This window comes from Mesoplodon mirus (genome assembly GCF_964341445.2).
Source record: "Mesoplodon mirus genome assembly, chromosome: 12".
NCBI lineage: Eukaryota > Metazoa > Chordata > Mammalia > Artiodactyla > Ziphiidae > Mesoplodon > Mesoplodon mirus.
In genome coordinates this window covers 34,338,507-34,363,059 of record NC_138988.1, presented here as the reverse complement: position 1 = coordinate 34,363,059, position 24,553 = coordinate 34,338,507, and the positions used below count along the sequence as shown (strand labels likewise).

At 41.8% G+C, this 24,553-nt stretch overlaps 1 protein-coding gene across 1 annotated transcript in view; it reads left to right on the top strand.

The window, feature by feature from the left end:
• The window catches only part of CACNA2D3 (calcium voltage-gated channel auxiliary subunit alpha2delta 3), a gene marked incomplete at both ends in the record, with an annotated part of 792,926 nt that overhangs the window by 565,374 nt on the left and 202,999 nt on the right, over nucleotides 1-24,553 (top strand). Inside the window, 2 exons of the mRNA XM_082637213.1 lie at nucleotides 15,098-15,169; nucleotides 16,610-16,690. Coding sequence (XP_082493339.1) covers nucleotides 15,098-15,169; nucleotides 16,610-16,690 — 153 coding nt within the window. The remainder of the gene's footprint in view (nucleotides 1-15,097; nucleotides 15,170-16,609; nucleotides 16,691-24,553) is intronic.

Genomic DNA, 24,553 nt, shown 5'->3' with positions numbered 1-24,553 from the left:
GCCCACCCACAATGAATGCTTAACTCAACGAAGTAGTACTGATAATGCTAGTCCATCGTACCTTAAAAGAGACACATTTGATACAAATAAAGGAGAAATGGCTTTGAAACACTGGTATAATGTGTTCTTTAAAAAAAATGGCTAGACATTGTAAAGTCAAAAACTAAGAACTGATTTAAAAATCCCTAATATATCAATGCTTTCTAGTCCCAGACTTACTTTTTAGTGTATTAGAAATTTAAAGTCTTCTTTCAGAAAATTCTCATTTAGTTAAGATATGTGAATGTCTTCTACTATTTATTTAAATTAAGCACAACTATAAAATATGACTCTCTTGAGGTGTTAAAACAATACAAACTCTACTCATAACATTGCTAAAATGAAATTGCCTTTTCTTTTGAAAGTCAAAAAAAATCTAAATGAAAACAGTGGAATTTTAAAACTTAAATTGTTCTTACATCTCCCCACCCCCCACCCTCACCAAAGAAATTTATATACTTTTCTTCCTTCCGTATAGAAGGGAAGGCAGAGGATTGAGAAAAGTTCTTTCAAAAAGCCCAATGAATGGGGATATTGTGGCATTAATGTCAGCATAACCCATATTAAGCCTGGGACAGTCTTGGAGAGGGTATTACAGGACACCCGATGTTCTGATTTCCTTGCTTCTAGATGCAGTTCTGTAGGTCATTCTTATTGATCCTCAGGCAATATTGAACTCAAAGGACTGGATTGCTATTTTGAGGTCCCCTCTGTATTTACTGATAGATTTAGAACACCTGTATCCATCACTTGACATAACTAGATGTGTTTCCTGAAAAAGTAGTATATGAATCTACAATTTATTGGTCAAGACCCTGGAAAAGAGTACCGTTTAAAGGACAGCTGCATGGAGTAGCTTAATGAAGTAAAGAATTAAGCAACCTAGAATGTGTGAACTTGAGCCAGAAATACAATTTTTTCTGACTGTGTTATTATGTTTCCACTAGCTCAAAGGAGAGAGGGAGAGAGAATACACAATGAACAACATTTCAACACAGGACTAAGCAAAATCAATATAATTCAGTGACTAATTTGAAAACTAAATCTCTGTCAAAATATAAGTCAAATCTATATCAAATCAATGGCAAATAACGGTCAGTGATTTTAATCTGACTATATCGGTCCTCACAGGAGGGAATTTCCTGAGTGGCAGATGTAGTGGGTAATTCTCATGAATTACTTAAGAGAAAACACACTTGCACTATATACTCATAGTCATTGCCTTTCCTTTCTTCACTTTTTTTGGCATAATTTTTTTGATACAAATAATTCTAATTTTCATCAACAGAATTTGTCTACTTTTATTGTTTCTGCACATTAAAATTGGAAAATTGGTTTGCCTTTTCAGTTTTTTATACTAAAGTCATGTATCTGTTGATCTGGTCATAGCTCAACTGCCTGATCTTTTCTTCAGTCACATTATTCCCAGGTCAGACCCCCAATTAATGGATATATATTGATTACAAATCCAGATGTAGCCCAGTTCCATGAGAACTGGAGGGATGGCTCTGTGCAAGCTTCCAGGCATCACATGCCAGAGGATTCAACTGAAATGACCCTCTGGGGCAAACTGGAGCAGTTGTGCAATCGTGTACAGCAACACTACTGAGAAGTCCAAAAGCAGAAAGTTAGATGTTTATCCCTTCAAATTAACTGGAAGGGTTTTGGAAAACCTAGCCTAGTTTCATGAGGTAGAAAAATGTCAGGCAAAGGACTAATGCCATGGTATGGACTTTCTTTTTCCAGAAATGACTCATGGAATTGAACCACTTGCTGAATCATGAGCCCTGTGTGCTTGGATTGGACCCATCCATGTTTGCCCAGGCCTGGGACACATTAGATGATTTGGCTGGGTGCTTCTGAAGCATCTGTCCTTTCTTTTCTGACCCCCTTCCTCTCCAACAATTTCCTTCCCAATGTGCATCCTTCCCAACCTTCTTTAATATTTGCAATTACCACCACCCCTAACTGCTTTCTAAAGCATATTGTCTATATCATGGAATAAAGGAGAAGTATTTTTTTTATTTCGTATATGTAATTTGAATGCAGAGATGGATGAAGTTCAAATTTGGTAGAGCAGTGGATGGATTTCAGAGAAGCTTAGCCTAGAATGGTCTTTATGAGAACAGCTGCACTTGTTGGATGTGTCAGGCACTGTATTAGATGCTTTGCATCTACAATTCTATTTAATACTCCCCAGAACTCTTGGAGATATTCCTATTTTAGGGATGCTTTGCTTGGTTGCCTCTTTTACTTCATTCCAAGATCCTTAAGGCAAAACATGACATTTGTCTTTGTACCCCTAAAACAGGAGGCTGAGGGCAGAATGATTTGAACAGGAGCTCTAGTGTCAGGTGGGCCAAGGCTCAAAGCCGCACCCTGCTGCCCTCTGTGACCTACAGCAAGGTACTTTGCTCCTTTATCTTTAATTGATCATCTGTAAGATGGGTATAGACATTTTACAGGGTTAAATTTAAAGCTATATAGATGTTAAATGTTTAAAGCAATGTTTGGTAATAGAAAAACATGTTTGGAAATAGAATATGGCTGAGTGGATGGGTAGATGGATAGACGGAAGAATGAATGAATGGAAGGATGGATAAATACAAATGATTCAAGAAGTGTGAGTAACCTGTTCAGGAATAATTCAGGTCTCTTTGCTTCTGTAGCTCATTTCTCCTCTCTGTTCTGCTTTCCAAGGAAATCGTAGTGTTCAACTAAGCAGTTTCTTTTTTAAGTCCTTTTCCTTTATGTCTGTGACATCATAAACCTTTTGCCCCTATCAGCAGCAACTGTACATAGGTACCAGCCTCCCAGTCTAAGTTTGACCTCACTGGCACAGGCAAGATACACAAAGAAAGATACTAAGAGAAGGAGCCAAGAGCAAGTAGAGGATGCACAACATAAAATGGACAGTGGTGGCCCTGGAGTCTTGTCCAGATTCTGGTACCAATTCACTGTGACTCCTCTTCCTCTCTGAGCCTCATTTATAAAGTAAATAAAAGGACAGGATTAGAATAAATTCATTCAAGGAACATTTGCTGAGTGCTTCTTATGTACCAGGCTCTGTGCTAAATGTTATGGATAAAAGGAGGAACCATTCCCACTTCTGCCCTTGGAGTTCACAGGCTCTACAGAATCCCCAGGTTTTCTTCCAACCACAGTGTTCAGTGACTTAGCTGTATTAACAGTTTGCACAAATTTGGTCCTAGATTGTATCGTAGGTTGTAGAGTAAATATGATTATCTTTGTAGTGAAGTTCGAGAACATCTGGTTCCCATTTCCAGTTTGTTAGGGAAGGTTTTATGGAGGAAGCAGCATTTCAGGGGGTCTTTAAACAAGGGAAAGGTTTTGTCCCAGGGCCCCGAAGCCCTGACTGTTGGCAGTGTTTTCAGGCATCTATTTGGGAGGCGTCTAAACCATAGTTTGTGAAAATATAAATCTTTGGCCACAATGGGGGGTCAGTTATGTGTCATAGCTTATCATGAATATTGGCCAAAATCCAGTGCCCCATAATAATTCCTATTGTCCTTATTTTGGGGCATTCCTGAAGTAAGCATGTTGTACACTAATAAAGCAGTTCCCTAAGACAACTTTCAGATATGTTAATCTGTAATATTCTCTCGTCCATAGGTTTGCTTATATATGTGTCCCTGGTCAAAGACAGCATCCTCCCTCTGTCTAGATATTTACCCATAAAATGTATTCCCTGCTTAATGATTTAGATCTTTGAAACACTGGGAGAAAAAAAAAACAACATAAAAATTTTCCTGAATAATAACAACTTTATTAGAAGAAAGTTATTTTGAGATTCTCATCCAGATGATCTAACATTATCTAGCATTATCATTCACGGAGTTGTCTTTAGGTTGCTAAAAAGAGAGAGAACAAACAAATACAACAATTTAGTTCATACAAGATGCAGTTAAAGTTCAAAGAGGGAAATCTGGTTACTTTTATATTTAGACAACCTAAAATACAGTGAATCTCATAAGAATTCAGGATTTCCAAATCTCAGATGCAAGTAATAATGTTCAATAAAAAGAAGAAAAGTTTTGGCTAAAAGCAAAGTGTCGGGCTTCCCTGGTGGCGCAGTGGTTGAGAGTCCGCCTGCCGATGCAGGGGACACGGGTTCGTGCCCCGATCCCGGAGGATCCCGCGTGCCGCGGAGCGGCTGGGCCCGCGAGCCATGGCCGCGGAGCCTGTGTGTCCGGAGCCTGTGCTCCGCGACGGGAGAGGCCACAGCAGTGAGAGGCCCGCGTACAGCAAAAAAAAAAAAAAAAAAAAAAAGCAAAGTGTCATTTATGTAGCATTCTCAAGGACTGAGTGATGACACTTTACCAAGACAGTCAAATGCAAAGCAAGGGAGAAATGTTACTTGGAAGGTTTACTTCTTCTTTATTATTCTTATTCTCTACTGCTACTTTCTTTTTTTTATAAATTTATTTTACTTATTTATTTTTGGCTATGTTGGGTCTTTGTTGGTGTGCACGGGCTTTCTCTAGTTGGGGCGAGCCAGGGCTACTCTTCGTTGAGGTGCGCGGGCTTCTCACTGCGGTGGCTTCTCTTGTTGCGGAGCATGGGCTCTAGGCGCGCGGGCTTCAGTAGTTGTGGCACTCAGGCTCAGTAGTTGTGGCTCGTGGGCTCTAGAGTGCAGGCTCAGTAGTTGTGGCACACGGGCTTAGTTGCTCCGTGGTATGTGGGATCTTCCTGGACCTGTGTCCCCTGCATTGGCAGTGGATTCTTAACCACTGCACCACCAGGGAAGTCCCTCCACTGCTACTTTCTTAATGCCTTAGATTATTCAGGGTTCAGGCATCTTGCAAAAATATTGAAAAATGCCAGTACAAAATGGGAATCTAAACAATGGTTGGTGTTCTTAATTTGTCTAGATTTTAAAAAGGAAAGCAGTTCATCTGAGTAGTGTCATAAAAGACAGGTAATTCATATTGCTTACATTGAAAGAATCAACTCCTCAATTAAAAATAATAATGCCTGATTTTTCTAAATATCTTGTTTGAAGAATATCCAAAATACTGATAATCAAATATAATATGTTTAACCCAGAATATAAAAACTTAATTCTGATAGCATTTCCATGTCAAAGTGTTACCATGGTTTGTTTGAAGGACTTTTTGATCTTTATGCAAAAAGGGATTTTAAAAATAGGATTACTGTTATATATTGTTTGTTTATATTTATTTATTTTTAAGGCATTAATATTCATTGCTAGCATATGTTACTGGATGGTTTTATTTATAAAATGTTTTCTGTAAGTGAGAATTTATGGGATGTTCTTATTATTAAAATTTTCAATCATACAGAAAAGAGACAAATTTTTTAAAAAACACTTAATCAAAGACACACACACACACAGAGCCAATAGTGATTTAGGAATCTTTTGGTTTTATCACCGAAGCAAGCTATTCTTGCTTTCCCTTCTCATTTCAAAATGACTTCTTAGATTATTGAGAAAATGAATTTTTAAATGTGCCTGTGTATGTAAATCCTCTCATTTACAACTAGCCACTATTGAAACAGCCAGCAAATTTCATGATCATCACTAATAGCTGTGGCAGTCTAAGTAATGTGAGAGTAAAATTCACAGCCAGAGTCAGATAATGTTAACATTAGCCAAGCAGACAATGTTAATACTGTGCTCCCTCTTCAGGCATAAAATGCACCAATAGGATTTAGTTTCCATGTCTCAATGGGTCTCACCTGTGTTCTACCTCTGAGGTGTGTCTATATGTGTCTCCAGAGAAAAGGTCCTTCTGCATATACCCAGTACAAAAAGTTAAAACAGATCATTGAGTATGGTTCTTACTATATTCTTGCCCTGATACTTCTGTCCAGTACTGAGGATAAGGGATGTTGTAATGGTAGAAGGAGAGGGAGATTTGGGGGAGGGGAAGTAGGCAGGCATTGAAAAGGAGTAGATACAGAGCACTTTTTTTGATCTGGGAATAGGTGGGAAGCTCCAGGGATCTTTTCTGTGTCTTTTCTGTGTGTGTGACCAGGAGGTTGGGGTGGGGGGTGTGGTGGTGATCTCTACATAGCCACATACTCTGCACATGCCCTCTTTTCTTTTTTTTTTTTTTTTTTTTTTTTTTTCTTTTTGCGGTATGCGGGCCTCTCACTGTTGTGGCCTCTCCCGTTGCGGAGCACAGGCTCCGGACGCGCAGGCCCAGCGGCCATGGCTCACGGGCCCAGCCGCTCCGCGGCATATGGGATCCTCCCAGACCGGGGCACGAACCCGTATCCCCTGCATCGGCAGGCGGACTCTCAACCACTGCGCCACCAGGGAGGCCCTGCCCTCTTTTCTTGATCTGTGTTTCCCTACTATTCTCCTTAGTGCTATCTCACCAACTAATTTGTACAGAGTGTTATTCTGATGACTTTCTACTCTCCCCTCACCATGGAGTGTGAAAACTGGAGAACATGGGTGCCATCTGTCCCACCCACATTACCCCTCATCATGTGTTAGCCAGAGAATGGCCCCTGGGGGATTCCAAGGTCATTTGTAAACTTGAGCTCATGTAGAAAGGAGAGAATGCCAAGGAGTTGGCTTCTCTTCTGTTAAATCTGCGTTTGAGAAAGTAGGTGTGAAGGAACCCCCCTTTTCCTGCATGCCCTCATCACATTCTCAGATCCTGAACACTTTAAAGAAACAGTGGTTCTCCTTTCAAAATGTTTCATCTGATACTTAAAGATGTACACAGCTGCATCTTTCCACCAAAGGTTATTGACAGAAGGAATAGTTGATAATCGCCTATCTGTGTTTCAGTTCAGTGGGGAACTAAATGACATTGGTTACAGTTTAAGTACATTTTTATTGGTAAGGCCCGTACTCTGGAAATGGCTTATCACCCAGAACCTTGTGCCTGCAATTCACCCTGACTGCCTCTAGATGGTGGTAGTGTCTTTTCCTGGAGTGCAATTTAGTGTTCATACCAGGTGTTGGAAGGAAGACACAGAAGAAATGCAACTGTGTACTCACAAATTACGTAAACATATATAAAATATTTATGTATTATGTAATATATTTATATGATATACTCTATTAATGTAGTCAATATGCTGATCAACTTTAATAAGAAAAGAAAAACATACAAACATAGGAGGAGCAAAGTATAGAAGAAATATGATATTTGCAGAGAGTTAGTGAGTTGGCCTTTGTTCTTGGCTTAGAGCCATTCTCTTTCTAAGCTGAGTTCCCCATTTGTGCACAACCTTCTCATTGAGTCTCAGCCTCCAGGGCTGAGCACATCTGGCAGGAGGCTCTGCTGAAAACCACCTGGCAGCCCTCAAACGGGCTTCCAAGCCTGCTGCCCTTAACTCGCTCAGATGCCTCCTCAGGGCCAGGAGTCCTGCTTGCCTCCTTTCTCTGGGGCTTGGCACTCACCACCAGGGGCCTCCAGCTGTAGAATAAACAGAGCATTCTGCCACTGGCCCTGGCAAACTTCCTCTGATTGGAGATGTGAAAGAAGGCAACATAGCAGATATCCTCCAAAAGTCACAAATCCAATCCATGTTCATTTGGGCAAAGAGAAAAAACTTATTGCCTCAACTAACCCAATAGAAGAAAGCATGGATGGAGTTGATCTTAGGGATGAAGGCATTCAGGACTGGTACCTTCCCTCCCTCTCCCCGTTCCTCCCTCCTTCTCCTTCTGCTTTTCCCTCATCACACACACACTCTCTCTCTCTCTCACACACTCTCTCATCTCTCCTCATCTCTCTGGGTTGACTTTATTTTCGCAATTGCATCTCTGTGAGGAGGGGATATAGCTGTCAGGCTTACATTCCTAAAACCACACACAAAAGAGTGTAGAGAGTTTTTCCTATTCGCTCCAGATGGAAAAAAGGAAAAATCCCCAAATAGCCCATTTTGAATCATGTGTCTAATTAAAAAACCAATTACTGTGGCCTGGGCAGAGTTTGTGTGTATTTTTGTGTGTATGTATATGTGTGTGTGTGTGTGTGTGTGTGTGTGTGTGTGTGTGTGTGTGTAGTGCTGTGGTTGGCACAGCCTGGGTTGGATACCCAGCCACACGTGCAGGATGGGAGAGGTTAACTGTCAAGAAAACCTTGCGAATGGAAGGGGTGAAGAAGATTTCCCTAAAGGAAGGGGTTGATATTTGCAAAAGAAGGAAAAGAAAAGTGCCAGGCAATTTTTTTAAAAGGTCTCCCCTGCATTGTTCCACTTGTAAATATTTTAAAGTATAAAGTAAGTGATGAAATTGCTGTGTGGCAGGGAACTTGTTCCTAGTGTTGTTAAACTGGTTTTCAGAAAGCTTCTGAATTTGTCCTATAAGCCCTGAAAGATATCAGTAAATGCTGGACATTTTTATTTTAGTTAAGGCTGGTCATAAAGAAGACAGCCTTCTGCTCACGTGTAGAGAGCCAGTGTACCCGCCCCAGCCAGCTCTTCCCCATTTGCCTCATTAGCTTTCCTGTCCCCACTAAGACCTATGTCTTATTCCTGGTTGTCTTCCCAGCACATGGCATGGAACTTGGCACATAGCTGATGCTCAAAGGAATGTTTATCAAGTGAATCAATGAATAATAATGACTAGACCTGTAACAAAATTGATAGACCACAAATCTGGTTCTGTTATCCTATCTGGGGCCACACCCTAGAGCTGCCTGCATTGAGCTAGTGCCACTGGTGGGAAACTAATCAGGCATTAGGAGGAGAGGCCTGGCATCACTGCATGTACCTCACAAATGCATATTCATATGAGCCCACATGCATGATTAACTTGGGAAGCTGACAGGAAGCAGTCAATCTGTTGAGCAAGTTTGTGTTTTATAAACCAGATGTTTGGTATTATTATTCATCATTTCCTTTGATACCAGAATGGTCTCCATTATGTAGCATAGGAAATGAAGGATATGGAATAATATACACTTATTATACAACAGAACACCACAACCAAGCATTTCAGAGGCCTGTTCAAAGCCTGGGCAAGTATAATTGAATGGCAGTTCATTTTAGGATTCCCACTTGGACTTAAGTTAATGGGATTTTGCCCAGATGGACCATCGTGACCCCCCCTCTCCCACTCCTACCCTTGGAAAATGAATGTTGACTCTGTGTCTGCATTTTTCTTGGAAGCCATGTCTATGAATCATAAGCAGTGCTCTTGCCTCAGTGGCTACTACAGGTTCGGGACCCACAGGAAAGCAGGGACTCCCTAGTGTAGTGTGGGGACAGAGGGTGTCTGGCTGTGGTTTGCTGCATAACTCCTGCTTGGTGGTCTTAAAAAAAAAAAAAAACCTTTTGCCACCAGCTGCTATTTCCTATGGCAGGAGTACAGAATGCCTTTCAATCGTAAAGTGCTTACTGTGCAAATTAACTTTCAATTTGATGTTCACTCTCCACAAAATGTTTAAGATTCACAGAACCCAGACCCACTGGAAAGTGGGAAAGATGGAGCTGGTGGGTGCAGAAGAGCATCTTCATGTTGTGCAAGTAATATTTCCAGAGTGCTGCCAGCCCTCATGGCCATACTGATGAGCTGGTATAACATCAGAAAGGCTACAGGTTAGGGTTCTGGCCAAGCCAGTACAAATCTGGGCCAGAATTGTCCCTGAAAGAGGAACATGTGAGCTCATAGCAGTGGCTAGACTGAGATCACTGCATTTCCCTTGTTTACCTGGTGCTGGTTTAAAATGAGTGGTTTCTGTACAAATGTAATATTATGGGTTTTTTGAATATTTTAAGCAACGATGCAGTAATTATATTTGGAATTAGCCCCTGAGTGAAGTTGTTACTATATTCTGGCCTTAATATTTGGAAGTTAGTTTCCCGTGATCTTGTATTTATGCCAGGACAAGTACCAGTGATTTATAACTGATTTTTACTGTTTGCAGGAAAAAAGCTTCATTTCTCATTATTGTCAATGGTATGTTTTGATTTTATCCGTGATACATGTTGGCATTGCTTGAAATTTTGATTTGAGTTGCAAAGTGGAAGTTGCCCAGGGTTACGGATCAGCTCAACTCAGTTTTCTTTGTAGCGTTAAGGATTAATCAAAGAGTCAGAATATGGGAAGATTTCTGATTCTGAGGGAGATGTTTATTGTGGGTTGGTTCTGCCTTTGAAAATGGCCTTGCATGCCCGCATTGATGGCCATAGTATACTTTAAGTATTTTTAGCAAGATGTTGGAACCATGGTTCCACAAACTGTTATATACCAGTTGGTTTGGTTCCTGGCAACAGTAACTGTTAGCATCATCTCATAGTTAATATTATTTGGTTCTTAATATGATACATCAAGTTTGTTTATTTATACTAACACCAAAATTAGGCTGTCCCAAATAATAGATTACATGATTACAATGTGTATTACTCAGGATTCTCCAGAGAAAGAGAACCATATGAGATATATATGTATTTTTTTTCTTAAATGTAAGGTAAGTATACACACACCCACACACATACACACACACAGAGGGAAGGAGGGAGAGAGGGAGGGAGGGAGGGAGAGAGAGAGAGAGATTTATTTTAAGCAATTGCCTCACATGAATGTGGGGGGCTGACGCATCTGAAAAACTGTAAGGCAGGTTGGTAGGCTGGAAATTCCAGCAGGATGGGATTTTACAGTCTTGGGTCTGAAGGCAGTCTGGAAGCAGAATTTCTTCTTCCTTGGGGAACCTTTTTTTCTCTTAAGGCCTTGAACTGATTGGATAAAACACAGCCAGATTATGTAGGATAATCTGCTTTATCAAAGTCTACTTATTTTTTATTGAAGTATAGTTGACATGTAACATTATCTTAGTTTCAGATGTGCTACGTAGTGATTTGCAAACATTATGAAATGATCATCACTATGTCTAGTAACCATCTGTCCCTGTACAAATTATTATGTTACTGACCATATTCCTTATATTGTGTATTATAGCCCTGTGGCTTATTTATTTTATAGCTGGAGGTTTGTATCTCTTCAGCCCCTTCACCTATTTCGCTCCCACCCGTCCCCTGTTCTGACAACCATCTGTTTGTTCTGTTTCTGTGAGTCTGTTTTTATCTTATTTTGTTTATTTGTTTTGTTTTTTAGATTCTACATATAAGTGAGATCATACAGTATTTGTCTTTCTCTGGCTTATTTCACTTAATATAATACTCTCTAGATCCATCCATGTTGTCACAAATGGCAAGATTTTTTTATGGCTGACTAATATTCCATTGTGTGTATATATCACATCTTCTTTATCCATTCATCTCTCAACGGACAATTAGTTTGCTTCCATATCTTGGCTATTGTAAATAACATTGCAATGAACATTGGTGTGCATATCTCTTTTCGAATTAGTATTTTTATTTTCTTCAGGTAATTACCCAGAAGTGAAATTGCTGGATCATATGGCAGTTCTATTTTTATTTATTTATTTATTTATTGGCTGTGCTACGTGGCTTGTGGTATCTTAGTTCCCAGATCAGGGACTGTACCTGAGCCCTCAGCAGTGAAAGCACGGAGTCCTAATCACTGGACCGCTAGGGAATTCCCGGCAGTTCAATTTTTAATTTTTTGATGAGCCTTCATACTGTTTTTCACAGTGGCTGCACCAACTTACAATCCCAACAGTGCACAAGGGTTTCCTTTTCTTCACATCCTCACCAACACTTGTTATTTGTTATCTTTTTGATAATAACCATTCACTAACAGGGATGAGGTGATATATCATTGTGGTTTTGATTTACATTTCTGTAATAGTGATGCTGAGCATCTTTTCATGTGCCTGTTATCCATCTGTTTGTCTAATTTGGGAAAACGTCTGTTCAGGTCCTGTGCCCATTCTTCAGTCTGGTTGTTTGTTTATTTGATGTTGAGTGTACGTGTTATTTGTATATTTTGGAAATTAACGCCTTATCGGATATATAATTTGCAAGTATCTCCTCCCATTCAGTAGGCTGCCTTTTCTTTTTTGCTGATAGCTTTTTTTGCTCTGTAAAAGCTTTTTAGTTTGATGAGTCCCATTTGTTTATTTTTGCTTTTGTTTTTCTTGCCTGAGGAAACACATCCAAAAAAATTGCTAAGACCAATGTCAAAAACCATACTGCCTGTTTTTTTTCTAGGAATTTTATGATTTCAGGTCCTACATTTAAGTCTTTAACTCATTTTTAGTCTACTTTTGTATATGATGTGAGACTGTCCAGTTTGATTCTTTTGCATGTAGCTCTCCAGTTTCCCTAATACCATTTATTGAAAAGGCTGTCTTTTCCCCATTGTATATTCTTGCTTCCTTTGTCGTAGATTAATTGCCCATATAATTATTCATATAATGAACCCATATAAGTGTGGGTTCATTTCTGGGCTCTCTATTCTGTTCCATTGATCTATGTGTCTTTTTTTGTGTGCCAGTACCATAACGTTTGCATGACTGTACCTTTTGTAGTATAGTTTGAAATGAGGGAGCATGATCCCTCCAGCTCTATCCCTGCATGTGGGTCTCTGCACAGCCCCAAGGTGCTCAGGGTGGTACCAGCCCACTGTTGGGTGGGGCTGGGTCCCTGTTGCTCTAGGCTAGAGGGAGGATTCCAAAGTGGGGCTTGCCAGTGCCAGTGTTGTTGTGGAACAAGCTCCTGAAAGTGGTTGCTGCCAGCATCTCTATCTGCAGGGGGAGTCCCAATTGCCTCCTGCCTCTCCAGGAAGCTCTCCAAGGTCAGCAAATGGATCTGACCTAGGCTTCTTTTAAACTACTGCCTCTGTGCTGGGACTTGGAAAGTGTGAGATTTTGCGAGCACTCTTTAAGAGCAGAGCCTCTGTCACTCTATGGCTCCCCTAAACATAAGCCCTGCTGGTTTTCAAAACCAGACGTTCTGGAGTCTTGTCTTCCCAGTGTAGGATCCCTGGGATGAGGAGCCTGATGTGGAGCTCAGACCACTCGCTCCTTGGGGAGGACCTCTACGATTGTGATATTCCTCCTGTTTGTAGGTTGCTGACCTGGAGGTATGGGTCTTGACTTTACCACGTCTCCGCCCTTCCTGTCCATCTCGTTGTGGTTCCTTCTTTATGTCTTTCGTTGTGGAAAATCTTTTCTGCTATCTTCAGTTTGTTCTCATAGATAGTTGCTCTGTAAGTAGTTGTAATTTTGGTGTGTCCTTTGGAGGAGGTGAGCTCTGGGTCTTCCTACTCCACCATTTTGGCCATCTCTAAAACCAACTGATTTAAATGTTAATCGCATCTAAAAAATACATTCACAACAACATCTAGACTAGTGTTTGATCAAACAACTGGCACCGTTGCCTAACCAAGTTGCCACATAAAATTAACCATCACATCATGAATTTCCAGTCCTTGAGGGATCTTGAGATTCTTGCGTTGTTTTGCTTGTCATGGAGGAATATAGGCCCATCTTGATATAGAGGTAAAACTAATAAAAACTTGGCCTCCTCTATCCCTGTTAGGAGTTTTCCCAATGCATATAAGTTGTTTCTCTTTAACTATCATGGTTATTGATGGTGGAAAGCATTGCCTTTTAACAGTGCTTCTTGTATTTTAATATGCATACTAACTATTGAAATGAAGATTCAGATTCAGAGAATCTAGAGAGGGCTTGGGATTATGCATTTCTAGGGCACTCAGGTGCCAGAGGTACTGCCATTCTGTGTACCACATTACAAGTAATGAGGTCCTATTGCTCAAATAACCTATTGGAAGACCAAGACTGGTAGAAGATTGACTGAGTTTAATGACCTTTTCTCAGGAGGCTAGTCAGTCCGTGAGGACCTCAGTCCATGGGGACCTCTAAATTTTAGGATCTTCTCTTTATAATGCCTTTTCCCAAGAAGACTGAGGGAGCAACACCTGCTTTTTCTATGGAATTAAAGTGACAGAGAAGTGCCCAAACATCAGAAAACACTCTAGACTGATGATAGTGGATTCTTATTCACAGATTGCTTCATTTGAAGCTTGACTGCGCTGTGAAAACAGGAAGTAAACCTCTCCCACCAGACTTGCCAATTTTGGTCTCTATCTGCAGTGCCACATGCCTTGATCTTACTGGAGACTCTGCTACTTGCTAGCCATGTGACCTTGAAGGCAGGGAAAGGAAACTAGCATCTTTTGAGCACCTGCAGATGCCAGGTACCTTGCTGGGCAGTTTCACATTTTATCTTCATGGCAACACTGTTGGGGAATAGTTGGCATTATTTCATATGAGGACATGAAGGCTTAGATAATGCAGTTAATAAAGATTCAAAGCTGAGAATTAGAATGAGGTTTGTCTTGGACCAAAGCCTACTGTGGTCCAGGACTCAGCTTCCCCATTTGTTAATGGGACAGAGTAGGGATTCCTGCCTTTCTCCTAACACTGTTGTGAAGGACGGATGTGATGGTGGTCTCAATGCATTTGTATGCAATTCAGTGAGTTACAGAAGTGTATTATGTGCCAAATTTCCAGAGTTGTTCTTCCAGGAGGGATGTTCAGCTTCTTACCAGTGATTTAAAGATGAGCTGATCAAATTATTTTTTTATTTTGTTTTTATTTTGTTTGTTTTCCATCTGGGACTGGCATACAGAGATATGCAGAAGTTCAAAAAGGCCATGACTCAGCTACCTTGGGGAGAATAAATGCTTCCAGATTCCATTGTTTCCAGCAGGGGTGACTCATAAAACCCCTTATGCTCATGCTTTCTGATCCTCAATTTCCAGATTAAGGAGAAGCATTAATATTGCACATATTGAACATAAAAGTCTGCAAAGTAAAACAGTAAAATCAGTCTGTAGTAATAAAGTAAAATGAATCACTGAGATCCAAACAGGGCTTTATTTGAACTCAAATAGCTGAATGCAGTAAACAGATCAGCTGGAGTGACTGATGGTAACTGACGTTGTTTCCCCTGCTGGGGAGGAGGGCCTGGGATCTTCACCTACACGTCAGGGTGGAGGAATGTTGCACTCCCACCTATGCTATAAAGGCTCAAGTGGACCCTGGTCCATTCCCAACAGCCCCTGGTCAGGAAAGGATGAGCTAGTCAAAGGGTATGGCCTCCAGCACTGTTTATCCCAGATCATTCTCAGGTAACTGGCTTTTCTGTCTCCATCCAGCTTGCCAATGATCAGGGCCCCGTCCTGATGACCACGGTCGCCATGCCTGTGTTTAGTAAGCAGAACGAAACTGTGAGTACAGTGACTGGATTCCCTACTTGATGCTAGGGTGGTTGTTATCTGAGACCCCCTCTGACTCAAGCTTTGGTGCCCTTTATTTACTCATTTAATTTAAGGGTGGAGGATGTATAATTTTTCCTCACTTTTAATCCTGCTGGTAGCATCATGAAATCAAGAATAGATGAGAGATGAGACTTCCCTGGTGGTCCAGTGGTTAGGACTCCGTGCTCCCAATGCAGGGGCCCCAGGTTTGATCCCTGATCAAGGAACTAGATCCTGCATGCCGCAACTAAGAGCTGGCACAGCCAAAAAAAAAAGAATAGATGAGAGGAATTCAAGCAGGCATCATTTTACAGTTTGTAGCACTTTTCCAAAATTTAAGTGTTTAAATGACCAGAGGAAGGAAACCCCCAGAAAGAATCCTTGATTGTACTGGTACCAGCCTTGAATTAGATTCCCAGGGCTGTGGCAGCAAAGTGCCCCAAACAGGATGGCTTACAACAATAGAAATGTATTCTCACAATTCCAGAGGCTAGAAGTCCAAAATCAAGGAGTCAGTTCTAGGGAAGACTCTTTCCTTTCCTCTTCCAGTGGCCCCAGAAGTTCCTTGGTTTGTGGCAGCATAATTCCAATCTCCGCTTTTGTCTTCACATGGCCTTCTTCTCTCCTTATCTCTCTGTCCTCTCTTCTTCTTATAATGACACAAATCATTGGATATAAGCCCCATCCTACATCCAGGATAATTTTGCCTTGAGATCCTTAATTAATAACATCTACAAAGACCCTATTTCCAAATAAGAACACAGCCTGAGGTTCTGGGGACACTTGAATTGGGGGGAAACAACAGACAACAGTGATGTGTATTTTCTTCTAGAAGGCCCTTTCTGACATTAGAAAGTTTGGTACACCACATTGAGCTTGGGACCTGGGACCCTGGAGGCCTATTCCTTCCCCTTAGTCCTCGATTCCAACTTGCTGCTAAAAATGTGTTAGGGTTATTGCATCTTTCTCTGGCTATTTAGTCTCTCTCTTGTGGGCACCAGATGGCAGTGTAAATTGAGAAAGTAGTTAACATGTTAAGTGTTTCCTATAAAACGTTTCCATAAGAGAAACTGATTAATGATCATAAGTCCTTAGCTTCTTCAGATTCTTGATTTTTCAGGAGAGAGAAGAAAATGGTTTTTAGGGTGTCTTGGCATGGGCGTGTGTTGAGGGATATATAGTAGGTAATGTTTGGCCTGAGAAGCTACCATTCTTGCCTAGGAATATTTTGGGTAGCGGATGGGGAATAGAAGAGGTTCCCTCATAGAGATCCAGGTTAATCTTCAATCTCTCTCAGTTTGAAGAAGGCACCAGACAGTGATCTATGGTGTGTGGCTTTTCAGGAGGTTCTATTTCTTCTACCAAGTTAACATACTATTGTTGGTATTGTTTAATGTTTCTTTTCAACAGAGATCGAAAGGCATTCTTCTGGGCGTGGTCGGCACAGATGTCCCAGTGAAAGAACTTCTGAAGACCATCCCCAAATACAAGGTAATGCATCACGTAATTAATAGTCATGGGCCAAATGCACAAGATAATTTCACAACCTGCCATAGTGACAAGGAAAACACGAAGGAAAGAGGCCCTTCTGCTCTCTTTCTAGAGGGCTCTGTTTTGTTTTGTTTTGTTTTGTTAGAATAATAATAGTCCAGGCAGGTCTGATTAGGTCTGCACGTGCCTATCCAGGTTTGTATGTGTCTGTGGAAATCTACACAAGTCTGTGTAGTTCTCCACAGGTCTTACACCTTTGATGGTTTTCTAAGCCAATCTTGATTCACCCCAATCTGAGGACCCTCTAAAATCTGTTACTTCTTAACAGGAACCCAATGAGGCACAAAGAAAAGTGGTCTCTGACTCTCAACTATGTATTCCCTTTATCCTGGAAGGTGATGGGGTACAAATTAATATTCCTTTCCTAATGCTGCATTAAACCTATGGCACTAAGGGAATTGTAAGTTTGTTTTAAATTCTGGGGATAGTTGAGAGGGTGGAGTAGGTAATTTTGGAACAAAGAGATTAGGGCAGGCCTTGGTAGGCCACTGCTTTGGGGGTTTAGAACAACATGGAAAAGAAACACTAGATGGAAAGGGCTCAGAAAAGGGTGGGGCAGGGGGGTGGATATGCTAGAACCAGCTCTGCGTGTGAGGCCGGCCCTGCCTCGGGAGAGAGGGTCATGCTTTCCCCCTTACCTGGCTGTATTCCCAGCACTCTGTTCCTAGAACTACTCTTTGGTTTATTTAGTTCTTCCACATTTGGGGACAGAGGGGCTCTAATGGGTCATCCCAGTGCCACCTGCAGCCCAATCTCTTTCCATGAGAACAAGCATCCCAAGCTCCACGTGATTTCCCAGAGGTCCACAGATTGCATCTGCCCTCTCTGGGGCAGGCAGGCACACACAGTGACAGACTGCACTGCCACCTAGGCTGGGTGCAGGAGGTGGCAAGTTGCTATGAAGGGGACATGGTGGCAGTAACCATTCTGTGGTCCATAGGGATGATATTACTTGGTATTTATGTTCTTTGGCTGCTATGGTTAAATAAGCACTTCAACAAAATCAGAGCAACGGACAGGCCAGGAGCCTGGTTTCCATCCAAGTCAGGTTCACACTCTACTACCTTTAGAGCAGTGTTGTCCCAGCTTCAACCTTTTGCTTCCCACCATCATAACACATTGTCTTTTCTTTGTACCACCTGCAGAATTACTGAACAGATCTTTTTAAATTTCATTTGACTGGCACTTTTTCTTAATTATCTCTTCTAACCTCAGCCTGAACAGCCACATGTGAAGTCGTAAATTGAGATATGGTCATTATATTTTTCTGATACATAGGTTAGCCAGGGGAGTAACATGACCAGGTTTTCCTTTTTAAAAGATGGCCCAGAGAGTCCTTGAACCCCATGCAGAAAACTCTCACCTGTTCCCTAGTGGAGGCTCCCCAGAAAAGCAAATCAAGGGGTGAGAAGAGGAAGGTCCCCTTAAGCCCTATCCCAGTGCTATGGAACTGCCCAAGAGCCGTCTCTGTGTATGCTTGCATGGGAGTGCAGGGGGGCAGAAAGCAGCCCCTGCTCCTTGTCCTAGCAGGAGTTCATGGACTGACATGGTTCCCCTGGCTGCACAAGGGCTGAGACCATACCATCCCCTCTTCTCCCAGCATGAAGCAGACCAGCTCTCCCATCTCCATCTCTGGCCCACTCACAGACTGATGAGGGTTCTTTTCGTTCCCATCTGGAGGGAAGCAAGCTCCTTTGGGCTGGGAATCTGAGATTCTTGGCTAATTGGCAGGGCCCCCTCCCTTACCACCTCATTCCCTGATGTGCTGAGCCTGCCTCACTACCATTGTGAGAGGCCCTTCTTCCTGGACCTTGGCAGGAAGAAGCAGTGGTTAGTGCTCTGGAAGCAGATACATTTGGAGTTCAGCTCTATCACTGAGGAGCTGGGTATGGACAACTCTCTCAAATCCTTAGTTCCTGTCTGTCCAATGGTGATAACAATGGAACCTGCTTGTAGACTTGTGTGAAGCATTGACCACTGTCATGAGTCAGGAGCAATGGTAACACACTGGTCAAGAAGACAGGTTTGACCCCCAGCCCCTGGTACCTGCAGCCCTCTTCCACAGGGGGTACTGCTTGCGGAGAGCTATTGACACCTTTCCTACCCCAGATTCTGACACCTGTGGCTTCACCTCCACTGATCCTTTGCTAACCCAGAATGCCCAGCAGAACGATGGGTTAACTGAACAATGGAATAGGCAACCACATGCTGGGATCCTCAGCCACCTTTGAAAATGGGGCTTTCCAAGAATTTTGAAAGACACGGGGAAAGGCTTATGATACAAGGTCATGTGTGTTAGGCAAGATTCTTAAGTTTGATGACAAGGATAGGTCCACCTTTTTGACAGAGAGCCAGGATAAGAGCAAGAGAACAGATTACCATGCATCACAGCGAACCCTTATCCAAGCAAGTCAGCTAAATGGATGACTGCAGCCAAAATGATCAGGTCACCCCTCAGAGGGTTGGATGCAAAGTGACAGGTGCAGAAAACACCTATTTTAAAAAGCACTATTTTGTGGTACAAAATGGGATGTCTCAAGGTATAATATTAGCAGATAACATTTGCCCAGTACTCCGTGCTGTGCAAAGAACATTACCCCCATCACGTTGTGAAACCTTCCTCAGGTAAGTGCAGTGCTGTTGTATCCATTCTACTCTTAAGGAAACTCAGGTTCGCAGGGCTTATGTTCACAGAGCTCAGGGCTACATAAGTAGGAAGTGGTGAGTGTGATATGAACCTAGACCCACATTCTTAGAGCAGATCTAAGCCATTCACATACTACTTCATAGACTCTCTGTACCATTATTTACTTAATACTTCACTTGTAAATCAGCCTGAAACTTTCTTCACTTAACTAAATTTTGATAGGAAACACATCATTTCTAAAAAGAAAAGCCAGTGTCAATTTGCATTATAGAAGATAATTGTAAAAAATATATATAAAAACAAAATAATAGTATTAAATAATTGATTCCAAGGTTCTGAACTTGAAGTCTGTTCTCTCTTTTTCTTTTAAGTTAGTATTAAAGGCAAATGTTAAAGATATACTAATGGAAAGTTTCTTTTTGATATAATTGGAAGAATGGAAGAAATTTTTAAAAGGGCTGCCTCTTACTAGTGCTTCTGGCTATGAAGTTTAACACAGGCCCTATATTGCCACCTAAAATCATCTCGCTCTACACTGTTTTTCCTAAGAAAGCAAAATAGGCCATGGGAAGATGATGGAGGGCTGAGGAGTGAGGACCATAGGGGATTGTTCAGACTTGGGGTATGTATCCCTGCCTCCTAGGGCTCCCCTTAGCCCTGGACATCAGCGCCATCACCACCCTCCATAAGCCCATGCTGCACCCTCACCTGTTGGCCCAGGCTTCTCAGAGAACCCAGAAGGTTAAGTTCTTCCCAGTGCTTCCTAGCTGGTCCTTAGCACATGCTCCACTCCTAGAAGAGGAAACTTCTTTAAACAAGCAAGGCATATCTCTTCCAATATGCTAATTCCATTTAGGTGATCAAATTAGAAAGCCACCTTCATGATAAGAGGAAATGAACTCTAATCTAAAATCAGGTGTCCAAGCTCACAAAAGGTGGCCTCCTTAACAAAAGAACTTTCCTGATTGGGTTTACTGAGATGACAAAAATCTTTCTTCCTACTGTCACCCTGGAGCCCTGACAACCAGGTTCATTCAACAACAAGGCTTTTACAGTTGAAGTTAAGTTTCTGGAGCATGATAGGACATCTGGTTGATCCAAAGTCACATAAGCACATGTTGGAAACTGTATAGCTCCCCGGAGATGGAAACTCAGGGGATTAGGGAGGTATTTGAGGCCCCTAAAGATAGTGGACTTTACTTTTATTGAAATCCCCAGACTTAGGTGCCCAGAATTGCTGGCTTACTGTTTAAGGAAAGGCATCCCACCTTCCTTACCACTCTTAATCCTCTTGCACCATATAAGAAGATGTAGAAGCCCATATATAAGGCCACTATTTAATATATGCCCAGTAAATCAAGAAAGTGTGAACATATAGGAACTGATAACAATTACCCTGTGAGTCTGTTTCTCAAAGCTTCCTCTACTAGGCAATGTACTAAGCTCTTTATAGCATTATCTCACTTAATAATAGGTAGGCACTGCTATTACCCTTGGCTAAAGAAACAGAGGCTCAGAAAGTTTAAATATCTCGCCAAGTCTCACAACTAGCAATCCAGGCTTTTAGCCTTTATTACCCTAGAGCCATTAGGAACAATAAAGGACAATAATAGTAATAGTTTAAATAATAGTTAAAATATTAAAAATAATAATAATGGCTAAAATAATACAATAAAACATTCATTGAACTTTTTACTGTGTGTTTGGTATGGTAAAATTGCTTTATATCCACTATTCCCACTGAATCCTTATTACACTCCCATGAAGTGGGTACCACTTGACCCCGTTTTTAGATGAGGATATGTGAAATAACTTTCTCAGTATAACTCAGCTAGTAAAAGATAAATGAAACAAAGTATAATAAGGGGATAGAGGAAGATCAGCTACAGAAAATTAACCAGCAGTGTCTGAAATACAGGCACTTCTGTTTTAGGCTTTTCCTAAGGTCTGGGAACGAGAGACCCAGGTATGACATACCTTAATCTAAGTTATCCTTCCTCTGGTTCCCACAAGAGCCTTGGGAAAAAGATGTGCATGGCAGGCAGAGTGAGCCATGGTTGAACATGGCTCTCTCATCTAGGAGAGGAGAGCTCCAGGGAGCAGAGTGCAAATTATACCTTTTTCTCTTGATTAACACCTTGTAAAGATGAGTCTACTCTTGGCGTTTTCCCAGAAGATAGAATTCTCTTTTTTCCCTTAGCTTCATAGATTTTCCCACAAGCAATCAGACTTCCTGTACTTTTTATTAAGAATTCCAGACACCCCAGCAATAATTTCCGGACACCACAGCCTCTGTTAATGTAATGAGCCATTTTATAATTGGGTTCACTTCATTAGCCCAAAGTCTCTGCACTTGGAAGGGAAGCACCTCCTTCCCCAGGCTGTTGGATATTGAGCCTCCTGGCCTCCAGAAGAGTATGATTCAGGATGAGGGCCCCTTTGGCAGCCCCAAGTGCTGGAAGGCCTTGTGTCCCATCTGTTCTCTTATTACTCCATGGGACTGCACATTAGAATGGACAGGAAGACTGGTTCTATTTCAGATGAAACAAAAATTAGAGATTTCATCTGTATATTGATTTGGGGCCCAAAACAAATGTTGGACATTGCCATACACAAGTTTAAGGTTTCTGAGAGACTCATCCACAGAATGTGTTTTGAGATTTGTTCAGTTTCTGTTCTTACATCTACATTAGGTTATATCCATAGGCCATCAACCAACAACAAAACATTCTGATGTTATTTTCTCCGACTGTTCTCCTGGGAGGGATGTTAACCAGATAGTTTCTGAATGTCAGAAGTCTTTCTCAGGTACAGGCTTGAGGAGGACTGACTATGTACCTCCGATAGCAAATCAGCTTCTACTTTTCAGCTCATGTTCAATATTTACTTTAGCTCAAACTTTAAAGATGAACTAGGTAATATTTGGGTAAAGTAGTGAATGTCTTAAACACATGCAAACCTCAACTGGAGCACCTGTCATGTGTTAGACATTATGCTAGAGACTGGAGAAGTCAGAAATAATGAGATGATTCCTTCCCCACAAAGAGCCCATTCTTATGGGGGAGGCACTGCCTTATCTAGAACAAGGCAGAGAAAAGAAAGACAACCAGCTAGGGTTGAGAAGCAGGCAGAAAAGTAAGTGTAGCATTTTCATGTATTAGGGTGAAGGTAATAATGGAAAAAATTCTCAGGGTTTTATGGAGACATGGTATGGAAAGGATGGTGCAACAGGAGAGACCTTTTATAGGGGAAGATCCTGAGGCTGAGCTCATAACATGGGTGAGAATCAGCTTGGGGAGATGGGAAGGAGCAGTGCTCTGGGCAGCTCACACTGTGTGAGTAAAAGTCTAAGTGGGAGAAAACAACTGCAGGGGTGGTGTTGTCGGTGTCGTGTGCCCTTGAGAGGCAATAAGTGAAAGAAGGCAGTGCTGGGTAACTAGGTAGGGGCCAGACCCCAGGGAGACTTGATGGCTGGGCCCATGGATTTTATCTTATACATGAAAGAGGTCTTTAGTGCATTTTACAAAGGGGAGCAACAGAGTCAGAGTTACCTTTGACTTTGATTAATCTGAAGGATGACTTAGTTGGGGCCAAGCTTTGAGGCAGGAAGAGCAGATATGACCATTATGGCAATCTGTTATATTAAATCTACATGAATGGTAAGGTGGGGAAGCAGAGTTGAATCTGAGTGATTTCTGGAGGAAAAATTAGTAGTTACTTAGGTCAAGAAGTTGGGGATGAAAGAGAAAGAAGAGTTTGCAGCTGAGGAGTCTGGGTGGTTGGTGGTGCCGCTGACTGAGAGAGAAGAGCAGGAAGAGCAGCGCTAAGGGAAAGAGCCACCATGCTGGACTGCGTGAGTCTGGGGCGCCTATGGGATGTCCAGGCAGAGATGACCGACACACACTTGGATACTGGGATCTGCCACTGAGGGGAGAGGCCAAGGCTGGAGCACAGACCTGGAGATCGATAGCATCCAGGTGGTTAATGAATCGTGTTGGGGGAGAGAGAGCTAAAGTAGACAAGGGACACTGGGGACAGAAACTTAGGGAAAACTAGTGCTTCCAGGCTGGGTGGAGGATGAGGGTCCTATGAAAGGGAGGAAACCCGGGAGTGTGGGTCCTGGCAGCTGAGGGACTAGAGAGTGTCAAGGAGGAGGGGGCAGTCGGCTAATACAACCAGGGAGAGAGAGAGCTTTCTATAGGGTTTGGCAGTTAGGAGTCCACTGGCAACTGTAAAGAAAGGAGTTCTGGTGGCATCTTGATAGGCAAGGGGTCACAGCAGAGGCAGACTCTAGTAGGGTCGGGCACGAGTGAGCAACAAGGAAGTAGAGATGGCAGTTGAACAGTGAGTAGAGGACATTGTGTGGGAAGGTCAGCTCAGTCTCTGCATCCCAGGGAGGAAGCAGAGAGTTTAGGATAACTTTGTAGGATCTGCACTCAATTCAGTTTCTTTTGTTTCCCTCCTTCCTCCTTTTCTGCTTTCTCCTTTCTCTACCCTTCTTCCCTCCATCCCAGCCACCCCTCCATAACCACATGGTATGACCTTGGCTGTCACAGAACTTATATTCTGGCAGGGAGACAGGCATTAAATAATTAAAGGCCTTGACTGATGCCTTGATTACTTATAGTCAACCTCACAAATAATTGATGATTATCATTTTGACACAAGAAAAGTAGAGGGCATTAAGGGGGGCATATGCATGGAGTTTTACCTTCTTTTGAGTATTACTTCCTACAAGCAAACCAAGAAGTGAAGGAATGTAAATTAGAAGGCACTGAATATATTAGTTGAATATAAAATATTATTTGTTTGGTCTCATTGTGAGTTTGAATTTCCAACCAAATACCACTTTTGCCTTTAATGGAAAAAGTCAAACTCTCTGAGTCTTTTTTGACCCCTGCAGTCCATATTAAATTGGGACATAAATAAAGGTAATTAATGCAGTGTTGACTGTGTCTGACATTTTTTCCAAGAGACAAGATGAAAGATACAATATACATCTCAGAGGATAGCTGGTTTATCTTTCACAGCATAATAAAATACACTTTTATCATTAGAATCAAGTAGAATCTTATTAAGACTTGCTTTGCAAGGTAACTCCAGAAGAAAATGCCTGTTGCCCTTGACTACCACGTGCATATTTACTTTATGTAATG